The sequence below is a fragment of the Podarcis melisellensis genome, assembly GCF_964234715.1.
Source record: "Podarcis melisellensis genome assembly, chromosome: 5".
In the NCBI taxonomy this organism is placed as follows: Eukaryota; Metazoa; Chordata; class Lepidosauria; order Squamata; family Lacertidae; genus Podarcis; species Podarcis melisellensis.
The window spans coordinates 1,842,420-1,854,736 of NC_138537.1; the positions used below are offsets into that span (position 1 = coordinate 1,842,420).

At 46.9% G+C, this 12,317-nt stretch overlaps 1 protein-coding gene across 1 annotated transcript in view; it reads left to right on the top strand.

The window, feature by feature from the left end:
- CLDN1 (claudin 1) overlaps positions 1-11,023 on the top strand; it is a 28,270-nt gene extending 17,247 nt beyond the window's left edge. Inside the window, exons 2-4 of the mRNA XM_081911418.1 lie at positions 5,849-6,013; positions 6,152-6,236; positions 9,382-11,023. Coding sequence (XP_081767544.1) covers positions 5,849-6,013; positions 6,152-6,236; positions 9,382-9,544 — 413 coding nt within the window. The 3' untranslated portion in view covers positions 9,545-11,023. The remainder of the gene's footprint in view (positions 1-5,848; positions 6,014-6,151; positions 6,237-9,381) is intronic.
- Positions 11,024-12,317: the final 1,294 nt, after the last annotated feature.

A 12,317-nucleotide genomic window follows, 5' to 3' on the forward strand; every position in this document is an offset into this window, starting at 1 on the left:
TTCAACAGTGGAACGGACCCCATTGGAAGCTGGTGGACTCTCCTTCCTTAGAATCATAGAATCATAGAGTTGGAAGAGACCACAAGGGCCATCAAGTCCAACCCCCTGCCAAGCAGGAAACACCATCAGAGCACTCCTGACATATGGTTGTCAAGCCTCTGCTTAAAGACCTCCAAAGAAGGAGACTCCACCACACTCCTTGGCAGCAAATTCCACTGTCAAACAGCTCTTACTGTCAGGAAGTTCTTCCTAATGTTGAGGTGGAATCTTCTTTCTTGTAGTTTGGATCCATTGCTCTGTATCCGCTTCTCTGGAGCAGCAGAAAACAACCTTTCTCCCTCCTCTATGTGACATCCTTTTATATATTTGAACATGGCTATATCACCCCTTAACCTCCTCTTCTCCAGGCTAAACATGCCCAGCTCCCTTAGCCATTCCTTGGAGGTTTCTAAACAGAGGTTGGATGGCCATCTGTCAGGGATTTTTTAGCTGTGATCCCTGCATTCCAGGGGGGTTGGTCTAGATGACCCCTTGAAGTACTTCCCAAATCTACAGTTCTGTTATTCTCTAGGAGAACTTTAGATCTACCTTTAATCCCTCAGCCGTGTCTTCTGCCAAAGCACAACTATTATGTGGGTGGTATTTTTGCACATCTTCCTGGGAAGTCAGAATTCCGGAGATCTCTGCTACTGACCGGCAGCGTCATGTGTGGCCTTAAGGTAGCCTGAGCCTCCTTTGCGGTCATCTGGAGGGTTGGCGGTCCTTGTTTACCCAGGTGTTATAGGAAGCCGTCCATTTGGTCCTCGATTTGCTCACCCAAATGACTTAGGTATGTGTGTGATAAGTGTTAGGTTTGGCCTCAAGTCATTTCTAAAAGATGGTTTGCCTACAATTAGCAGGTTTTGCCCCATAACTCATTTCCTGGGTTCTTGTTTTTATAATGCTTACCTTCTCGAAAAGTGGTTGTTCTGGTTTTCTTAGGCATTTTGGTTGTGTGTTTTGCTTCTTTGTTTTCCTAAGGAGTATAAAGCTTAGCTTCAAAGATAGGGAAACTGTTTTAGTTGAGATTCCTGCATTGCAGGGGGTGGGTTAGACTAGATGACCCCAAAGGAAATGTTCCAACTCTGCGATTTTCAAGGCCACTCCCATCACAGCTCTAAAAACACAGCAACGAGATTTGCACATTCTCACTCTCGTTCCTCAGGTCTGTGGAACATCTGGGATTCAAAAAATGACATTAGATTGGTATCAGTGATGTTTCTTGTGACATTGTTAGGGGAAAGGCACAATTCTGCCATAAGGAGGTGATGGGTGGTGATAACTTTAAAATCAGCCCCCTTCTCCCTCCCTTCTCCTCCTGCTGCATTGCAAATTGCTTGGGTTAAAATCACCAAAAGAAGACTCGCAGACATAAGTGGAGGACAGGTTACATCCATTAAGCCATAACAAGTTGGAGGAACTGCATGCAAGCAATTAACCAAATTAACAGAATTTAATTAACCAAATTAAGAGAATTGCAGGCAGGAAGGCCTTTGCTAACTCCAGCAGGGAAACATCCCTCGAGCTATCTTGGCACAGAATCAGAGAACTGTAGAGTTGGAAGGGACCCAATGGGTCATCTAGTCTAACCCACATAGTGAAACCATGGAACTCCCTCCCACTGGAGGCAGTCATGGCCCCCAAGTCGGATGGCTTTGAAAGAGGATTGGACACATCCATGGAGGAGGAGAGATTCTGCTCGCTGGTTTCCCACAGGCAACTCTTCGGCCACCGTGAGAAGAGGATGGGTCCATGGTCTGATCCAGTGGGCTTTTATTACATTCTTATGTAGGAATCACAGCTAAGGCAGCCACCAGGTGTGGCTCCCCGGTTGAGGACGGGGAAGAAATAACTCCCTCTTTGCTCGGCGAACCTCAAGGATGAGCCTGGCAAGGGCACCTAAAGGGCAACTGCAAAGTCCAGGAGGAATAAGCACGGCCCAATCGTGCCTCGGTTTACCTGCTGTTTTCCTTCCCGATTCCTTCCCTGCCCATATTTATGGCCAGCAGTAAGCCGCCATGCCACACAATTGTCTAAACACCAGTTGACTTTTTCCCTACCATGTGGGATAGGCAAAAAAATGAGGGAACTTCAGGTCAAGAAGGAATTGCCCCTGCAAAAATTCCTACTTCAATAGTCTAAGAAGGGTGGGAAGGTGCTATAAAGCAGAAAGCAAGAGGCAGGAGAGGAGTCAATTTATAAATTGAGTTTTACCCACCCCCCATTCTCCTTTTCTCCTCACATGGGCATCTACCTAACCCCTTCTGTCCGGGTGGTCAGAAGCACCCTCCTCTTCTTCAGCTGTGGCTCTTGCACTGAAAGGGTTTGGAATAGGTGAACTTTTTGGGGGGAGTCCCTTCCAACTCTACAACTCTACGCTTCTTTCCAGGGTCAGAGTGAGGCCAAACACACTCCCCCAGCTTAATATCCTATGCACTTTTTTAAAAAAAATGTAGAGGGGGACTATTGGGTTGCTTTTATTTTTATTATATATGTTTTATTATGTATTCTGTGAACTGCCCTGAGACCCCCAGGTATAGGGCAGTATATAAATAATGATAATGATACCAGGAATGACATTGCTGGGGTCATAAGCCCCCCTGCTGGCCAAAGGGTGAGGACTATGTAGGGTATGTGATTTCATTTGCACCCCATCCTTCCTATAAGGAGGTCTCAGAGCAGCGTACAGAGTGCATGCAGAAACAGACTCCCGCTGGGTTCAGTCTGAGCTGCTGAAATCCTCCGGATCATTGCGCCTTTTCATCTTTGGAAGTGAGCAGCTTAGAGCCAACACCCTAAACAAAAACAAAAAAACACACCACAAACTCAGAGCAAATAAAAAACTTTTTACAAGATGAACTGGATCTTGTGAACCAAACAAGTCCAAACCCCTTTATAGGCAAAGCTGAAGAAGAGGCCAGAGGCAGAATTTTGTACTCGGAAAGGGTGGTGTCTGGCTTCAAGGAATCCGGATGCAACCATTCCCTGCTTTTTAAAAATAATTGTGTGGGACATCGCTCCCCTTACCCCCCCCCCCATAATGTTTGCTCAGAAATCGGCCCCACGGAGTTGAGAGGGACTGAGTACCTTGGCAGGATCACAGCTGTCGTTCAGGAGTTCACGGGGGCACACAACCAAAGGTGGCTTCTGTCCCTCTCCAAAAATAACCTCTTGGTTTGCCTGAGTGATTGGGTTGACCAAGTCAAGAGGACCAGTCCCCCAAGCAGCTAGGCCAGTACTTTTCTTAAACTGCAGGAGGGGCTAACAAGCCCCTCTGGTGCCCTCCGTGACACACATTAACTTTCGTAATGAAGAATGGAAGAAGGAGGAAGAGAAATTTTCGCTTTCTCCAGTTCACTACTGCTGTATTCTGGCAGGAATTTATTTCTCTTAACATTCTAGAATAGTAAAGTTGGAAGGGACCCCCAGAGGCCATCCGTACCCTCCAGGTGTCTCTCTATTTTCCAGGGATAGTCCTGGAATTACGAAAGCCGTCCTGGTTTCGGTTTTGATCTCGGAAGGTCCCTATTTCCCCTGCCTGTGCAGAGTTTGGGCCGAGGGAGTACGTAGACCCTTTGTAAGTAGAGGTCTGAATCTGAGAGAGAGAATGGCTTGCTGCATATCTTCTGGTGCACTGCTGTTGATATAGTCTGTATCGTTTGCAGGGCTTTCGTAGGCAAATGGTGACTCAGTTTCTCCTACTAATGGGAAGGAGGTTGATCCACCTCCATCAGTGATGAGCTCATTGACTTGGAAATTGGTCCTGGCTCCAGCAGCTTCAAAGAGGGTGGCAGCCGGTGGCTACATTCCTAGATTCGCATACCTAGGTGTGAACCCCATTGAATTTAGTGGGGCTCACCTGTACGTCATGTGGATAGGATTGTGCTGTTAAAGGATTAAGCCACTTGCTAAACAAATTCAGAGGCTATTTAAAAATAAATGGAGGATTAACATTGGAAATGTTTTATTTTTGAACCAACCAAAGAATGCAGTACAATGTGAGATCATTACTCCTCGAACTTCAGAGCATGGGAAGTCACTCAAAGATATAAAATTTGGCATAAAATTTGGTCTTTTGGATTGTATTATAATTCAGAATGTACTTAATGTGGTTTTTATTGGATCGTTAATATGGAAAGCTTAATAAATATTATTATTATTATTTTTTTTAAAAAAGGATCTTGCTGTTAAGGTGACAAGCCATCGTCATCACTGGTGTAGTGCCTAAGGGTTAGAATGGCTTAATACATCGCCATGAACACATCACTCAGTTATATAAGGCCTGTTTTAATAGCTATCCCTTCTGCAAGCATGACTGCGGAGAAGTATCTGTGAAGATGCAACTCCCTATCTGCATAATTATTACATGCTTGGGACCTTAGATGCATTTGAAACAAGCACACAAGTATCAGGAATCTGCCTTCAGAATGCTGAATCAACTTGTGGAGCAAATGGGATGATAAAGGCATCTCGGAGAGAGGCAACGATATCTCCCCTTTGCTCAAAGATGATTTTGGCGTCTTGAGCAACACCTGTTGCCCTTGCAGTGTTCCAACATTGGGCAACTGTTCACATCCTGCAGTATTATCCCTCCTACCTTATCTAATCTCACAGGAGCAACCTGCCTGAATCTGGTTTCTTATCTGTGCCAGCCTAAAATTGCATCAGGAGGAAAATCCAGGGGATATTTTACTATAATCAGAAAAGTCTCACCATGGTGTGGCGGTGTGATAGGCGGTGATAAATTTAGTCTGGAGGTGGACAGACGGCAGGTCAGGGACTTTGGCTGTGATTCCTGTACTGCAGGTGGTTGGGCTAAATGGTCCGTTGGGTCCCTGCCAATTGTGCTGTTCTATGATTCTACGTCTAGTTGGTTTCCAGCAAGTCTCCTGGTGCTGAGATTCTTGCAAAACAGGCTGAAGGGCTTTGGTGCACCTGCAAACGGGACCTTAAAAGCCTAGAATCCTAGAATTGTAGTGCTGGAAGGGACCAAGTGGGTCATCCCAGGGGGGTCTAACCCCCCTTGCAATTCAGGAATCTTTTGCCCAGTATGGGTCTCAAAGCCACAACTCTGAGTCCAGATGCAGGGCTCTTGACACATTCCTACGCTATTCTGCAGCATGACTGCCAGGTGGCCTGAATGGATCAGTGGTCTGACTCATAAGAAGACCCTGTTCTGGACCAGGCCAATGATGCATCGCGACCAGCATCCTGCTTTCGCAGTCGCCACCCAGACCACAAGCAGGATCCGGGCACAGCTATTACTTTATTATTTATTCAATCTCTATATTGCCTTTCCTCCAAGAATAACAGGGCGGGTTACAATATAAAAACACAACAGTGCATACCACGGCAACACACGAAAACCATAACCCACCACACACCCAACATCAAAGGCTGCAGATTCTTTAATTAGCCAAAGGCTTGGGAGAAGTGGAATGTTTTCGCCTGGCACCTAAAGATATGTAAGGAAGGCGACAGGCAAATCTCCCTGGGGAGAGCATTCCACAAATGGGTGCCACTGCAGAAAAGGCCCCGTTTTGGTGTTGCCACCTTCTGAACCTCCTGCAGAGGAGGCACATGAAGAAGGGCCTCAGAGGATGGTGTCAGGGTCCAGGTTGGTAGTCATATGAGGAGAGGTGGTACTTGAGGAGCCCTCTGCCCTCCTGAGGCTTCTGGCAACAGGTGTTCAGGAGCGTTGCTCCCTCTGAGTGTTGGAGGCAGAGCAACCGCCCATCATGGCTTGTGGCCACCCATAGCTCTGTCCTGCAGAACTTGGCATTAAGTGGTTCCCTGTCTTCTTTTGCAGGCATTCTCCAGGCAACTCGGGCTTTGATGGTGGCCTCCATCCTCTTGGGGCTCATCGCCTTCTCCATCTCCTTAATCGGAATGAAGTGCATGAAATGCATGGAGGACGACCAGGTCCAGAAGATGAGGATGGCCATTATCGGAGGCATTTTCTTCCTGGTTGCAGGTCAGTAGCATCTCTCTCTCCCCTTGGACAGTTGTTTTCTCGAGGGCAAGGGGGAACTGGATGGGGAAGCCACCAGAGGGGAAGACCGCAAGATGGTTGACTCACTGCCTGCCTTTTTTCTCTCATCTCTATTCTCAGGATTTGCCGCCCTGGTGGGGACCTCTTGGTATGGAAACGAGGTCGCACGCCAATTCTTCGACATTTACACGCCTGTCAACACCAGGTAAATGCTGCCCTCATGCAACTGGGCTGGGTTAAAGGTGTGGCGATGTCTCTCGTTTGCTTCTGGGACCCAGGTGACAAAAAGGTGTTGCCCTGGACAACCCATCTAAGCTTGCCAGGGTTCGCTGAGCTCCTGTGAAGAGGGGGCAATGCTTCTGACTTCCAGATGCTGGGAACCACAGGAGGTGAACATAAGAACAGCTGGCTGGATCAGGCCAATGGCCCCTGTAGTCCAGCAAACTGTTCCCAATGGGGCCAAACAGAAGCCTGTGGGAAACCAGCAAGCAGGATTCAAGCACAAGAGCAGCTCTTCCCTATTGCGGAGTCCAGCAAACTGGGATACAGAAGCATTTCTGCCTCTGATTGTGGAGGCAGAGCCAAGCCATTGGGGCTATCAGCCACCCAAAGCGCTCTCCTTCATGAATTTTTCTAGTTCTCCTTTAAAGCCATTTTGGTTGGTGAACATCACTGCCTCCTGGGGGAGGGAGTTCCATAGTTTAACTATGGAACATAATACTGGCATTGGCTCCCAGTCCCTTTCCGAGCACAATTCAAAGTGTTGGTGCTGACCTTGAAAGCCCTAAACGGCCTCAAAGGCCCAGTAGACCTGAAGGAGCGTCTCCACCCCCATCGTTCTGCCCATACGCTGATGTCCAGCGCCGAGGGCCTTCTGGCGGTTCCCTCATTGTGAGAAGCAAAGCTACGAGGAACCAGGCAGAGGGCCTTCTCGGTAGCGGCACCCACCCTGTGGAACGCCTTCCCATCAGATGTCAAAGAGATAAACAACTACAGTGGTACCTTGGGTGACAGACGCTTCAGGTTACAGACTCCACTAACCCAGAAATATTACCTTGGGTTAAGAACTTTGCTTCAGGATGAGAACAGAAATCGTGCTCCGGCAGCGTGGCAGCAGCAGGAGGCCCCATTAGCTAAAGTGATGCTTCAGGTTAAGAACAGTTTCAGGTTAAGAATGGACCTCCGGAATGAATTAAGTACTTAACCCAAGGTACTACTGTCCCTGACATTTAGAAGACATCTGAAGGCAGCCCTGTTCAGGGAAGTTTTTAATGTGTGACATTTTAATGTATTTTTAATCTTTGTAGGAAGCCTCCCAGAGTGGCTGGGGAAACCCAGCCAGATGGGCGGGGTACAAATAATAAATGATGATGATGATGATGATGCTCTGCGTAACAACAACAACAACAACAAAATTTATTAATTGTACCCCACCCATCTGACTGGGTTTCCCCAGCCGCTCTGGGAGGCTTCTAAAAAAAATATAAAAACACCATAAAAAGTCAAACATTAAAAGCTTCTGATACAGGGCTGTCTTCAGATGGCTTCTAAAAGCTGTGTAGTTCTTTATTTCCCTGACATCTGATGGGAAGGCCTTCCACAGGGTGGGTGCCACTACCAAGAAGGCCCTCTCCCTGGTTCCCTGTAGCTTTGCTTCTTTCAGTAAGGAAACCGCCAGAAGGCCCTCAGCGCTGGACCTCAGTGTCTGGGCTGAACAATGGGGATGGAGACACTCCTTCAGGTATACTGGGCCGCTTAGAGAAAAAGAAGTGAAGAAGTCCCTATTTTTATCTGTCCTGAAACTTCCAACCTTCATCTTCACTGGTTTCCATGAGTCCTTGTGTTATGAGAGAAGGAGGAAAAGGGACTGTAGGCAGGTCTAGGCAGGCGAAACATTACACTGCAGCCAAGAGGGAGGGACAACCTCCTCTTCCTTTTCTACATCCTGCCTGCCAAAGAGAGTTTTGTGGCTTCGCAACCTGCATCTTGCATGTTAAGATCAATTCACCCTAAACTAAGTGATCCCTTGTGACCCAGTCCGCATTCCACACCGAAGGGAATGTCTCTTGCCACAAATGCTGGAGCGAGTTTCCGTACCTTCCCTCATCCATGGCTGATCATTTATGATCACGGTATTAACGCAGATGAATCAGACCAATGCCTTGTAACTGAATCACAACATCACCTGCCCCTGTACACCTGCGAGTTTCATCCTGCTTTCAGGACGCTTGTGAAAGCCCCGAGTGACTATCCTACAAAGCAATACATATCCGGCTGTCCCAGACGGATGCAAGGAGACCAGGGCACCTCGCACACAAACATATGTGGAGTTATGAATAGGAATGTTGTTTATTCGTATAGCTGAAGCTGTTCCAAAAAGCCAAAATACACAAAACAAAATAAAACACATTGCACAGTTAAAATAATAATTATTATTTTTTTATTAAGTTGAGGTAAAATTGTTATTTTTTTTTAAAAAAATTGTTATTAAGTTTTACACTTTTATATTCATCACAATAACATTATCTCAAAAAGAAAAATAAATGCAATTCTCCAATCCCCCCCCCCCCAGACTTCCTCTTCTGGCTTATTACACAATAACGTCTCCTGCTTGTTTTATTATATCTTAACATTGCATTCTTTAAGTGAAATATTTTTATATTCTTATTTTTATACCTCAACAATTTTCTAAATGCCTCTTATACTTCGTTATTTTCTAATTCATACCCCATTTTATCTTTATTTTGTTGGTTGTAAGTGTTTACTCAAACCCTGCTAGTGAGTCCACTTCCTTACAATGTTTCTGTAAACACAACATAAATGGTTTCCAGTCTTTTTAAAAGTCTCTATTGCCCTTATCTCTAAGTTTTCCATTTAACTTGGCCATTTCCGCATACTCCATCAGATTTTCTTGCCATTCTTCTTTGGTTGGTATCTTGCTGTCTTTCCATCTTTGGGCTAGTAATATCCTAGCTGCTGTTGTAGCATACATTTAAAATAATTATTTAAACCAGGCATTCTGTGAGATAAGAGCTCGCTCCCCTAAAGAATTTAACTTACCATACCCTCTAACTTTTCTCCTTAAAATTGTCCCCCTTGAAACAGGCCGCTTTTCCAGAAGTGTAAAGGGAGACCTGTCCCCCTATAAGAAATTAATCAGATACCCATTTGATCTCTCAACTGAGAGACTTAAACCTTTGACCAAGGCCTCTCTTAAGTCCTTGTAGGATGGGCAAACCACTAAGAAGTGGGGTGAATCTCCATGCACTGGAAAGGGAAATGCAGTTAATGGTTAGTTATTGTTGGTGGTGATTAATTGGTGGTTTTCTTTTCTCCTTCTCTTCTTCCAGATTTGAATTTGGACCCGCTCTCTTCATCGGCTGGGCAGCTGCGGCCCTGACCATCCTGGGAGGGGGCTTCCTGTGCTGCTCCTGCCCTCGCCGTGAAACCACCTACCCGCCGAGCCGGCCGTACCCCAAGTGCGCCCCCTCTTCCGCAAAAGATTACGTATAACCCGGAATGGAGACAGAGCAAATTGCCTTGGCATTTAAGAAACCAAAGGGACGCTGACTTCTCATTGTCCTTCAGAAAGCAGGGCATGTGCCTTCGCCCCCTCGCCCTGCTCTCCCTTGCGTAAAACAAATGCGTATATTTATATCGATGCCATCCGTGTGTAGCCATTTCTGCTCCCGCATGGGCAAATTTGTCCCCATCCTTCCGACAGATGAGGAGGCCCCAAACATGTACATAGCTGCTGTGAAATGGCACCAAATGTATCTCCCTTTCCTTGAGGGTGTGAGACAGGCAGCCCCCCTCCCACCTCCCCCCAAACATTGTTTGTGTATTCCCTCTTTATTCCCTTCTTATGTTAGGGCACTCAAGCATGGGCCTGCCGCCTCATTCTGCTTTTCCTTTGTATATATTTCGACGCTGAAGCGGCAGAAGGGGCACAGGTCTAGCGCAGGAGGCCAGAGGTTTCAAAACCTTGAATGAGGGTCTGCTTGAAGAATCCGTTTGAATGCATGGATGTGTTGGGTTTCTGTTCCACTCCCCAAGCTCCCCAACCCTTTGCCAAGGACTAGTTGGGTCCCAGAGCGGCCCTGGTCCTCCTGCTTTTCCTGCATGCACAAGGCAGAAGGCCTCTGGTCAGAGAAGATGACCATGTTTGAATTCCCCCAAGGGCTAATGAGACCCCATTCTACAGCTAAGGGTGGACCTAAGGAGTTGGCCTCTGAGATTTTGCTGCCTGAGGGCAAGGGCAAGAAGGGGGCGTGGATGCCTCAGGTCCAGGTTTGAGTTACAGCATCATAGAATTGTAGAGTTGGGAGGGACCCTCAAAGGTCATGTAGCCAAACCCCCTGCAATGCAGGAATCGCAGCTATAGAATTGGCCATCCTGAAAAATCTCCAATGAAGGAGAGTCCACCACCTTCCATTGTTGAATGGCTCCTAGACTCAGAAAGTCTTTCCTTGTGTAGACGGAATCTCCGTTCTTGTAACTTGAATCCATTGGCTCAGGTCCCCCCTCCAGAACAGCTGGAAAACATGTTTGCTCCATCTTATAAACATAATAATCTTCCACGTGAAAAGTCCTTCAGGCACTTCCCTGTCTCTCATAAAGCTCCCTGGGTGACTGTGATAAAGACTGAAGATCTGCGTGCACCTACTTGGGAGTAGACCCCCTTGACACCAGTGGGATTTACTTCCCTTCTCTCTCTATCAAAGCCTGCCTCCTAACCCTCCCTAGTTTGTGGTTCAGTCCAAATTTCTTCCCGCCTGTCTGTATTAATTGGCTAAACTTCAGTGCCTGTGTGTTGGCAGGGTGGGTTGGGTTGGGTTGGGGGCTTATCTATGAGGATGTTGTATAAAGTGTTGACTGTTTTCAATAAATGTAACCTTTTCCTTTTTTTAAAGAAACCATGTCTCTGTTTTGCTACTTATTTTTTATATATATACTTGTACCTGAAGAGGGAATAAAGAAAAAGAAATCAAACTTTGTTGGGAAATCACTCTTTGGGTGGCTTCCTCTAGAGTTGCAAAGTAGCCTGACTAGGAAATTGGCCCATGAGATGTCCTTGCAGTAGATTAGGACGGGAAAAAGGAAGCCTTCTTCACCAGACATGGTACATGGCCAATGGTCATCTACAGAGAACTGCATTGAGCACTGCTGCCGTAGCCTACAATGGCTTATGATCAGATTTGGTTGGACCAGTCCCAGTCCACCAGTCCTAGTCAGCACTTGTTCTAAAACAGGGTGCAGTTTGCAACAAAATGTGCACCCAGGTGGAAGGAGCTGACCCAACGTTTGAACCTTGGGGGAATGATAGGCTAAGCCCAAGGTGAGGCCTGGAGGAAGCAGATCAGGAAGGGCAGGAGAGGGTCAGAGCAGGGAGCAGAGATGGTACCACTCAAAGACCACTGGTCTGGAGAAAAGAGCGGAGTCCAAGACAGGTCCCTCAGAACCCTGGACAGATCTCAGAGAAGAGACACAAGGGCATAGCCCACTAATGAGAGTTACCATCCAAAACATCTGGAGGACATCAGATTGCAGTATATACTGTGCCAGCTGCCAACTGAGGACTTTCATAGTTCTTCGGCCTGACTTTCCCACCTTCCAGGAGAGGAGAAATCATTAAAGGGGAAACCCTCTGGTCTGGAGCCTGTGGTCGTGTTTTCTGTAGCAATGAGCAGATTTAGCAAGGAAGAGATGCTGGTTCCTTTAAGAACCTAAGAAGATCCTGCTGCCCATGGCCCATCAAGTGCAGAGTCCTGTTCTCACAGCAGCCAGCTAGATGCCTTCATTAAAATTAAAGAAATGGCAGTCCTCAGGTTAAATTGAAAGCGGTTAATACTCGCCAGGACCAACTGATATTATAAGGACCTGTGAGTGAGCTGGGAAACCTCTTTCGTGCTTGTTCTTATACAAAGAGAAAATGAGTCAGATTGAACCCTGGCCCAAGGCCTGGTGGAACAGCTCCGTCTTGCAGGCCCTGTGAAAAGATGTCAAATCTCAAAGACCCTGGTCTCTTGTGCAAGAGCATTCCACCAGGCCGGGGCCATGACCGAAAAGGCCCTGGCTCTGGTCAAGGCCAGTCTGACCTCCCTGGGGCCCGGGATCTTCAGGGTGTTGTTATTAGCAAACCGTAAGGTCCTCCATGGGACATACCAGGAGAGGCGGTCCCGTAGGTACGAGGGTCCCTGTGGAGGCAACACATTGCCATCCTGACTTGTAGTCCCTCCATGAATTTGTCCAAGCGTCTTTTAAAGCTATAAGAGTTTATAGCTTG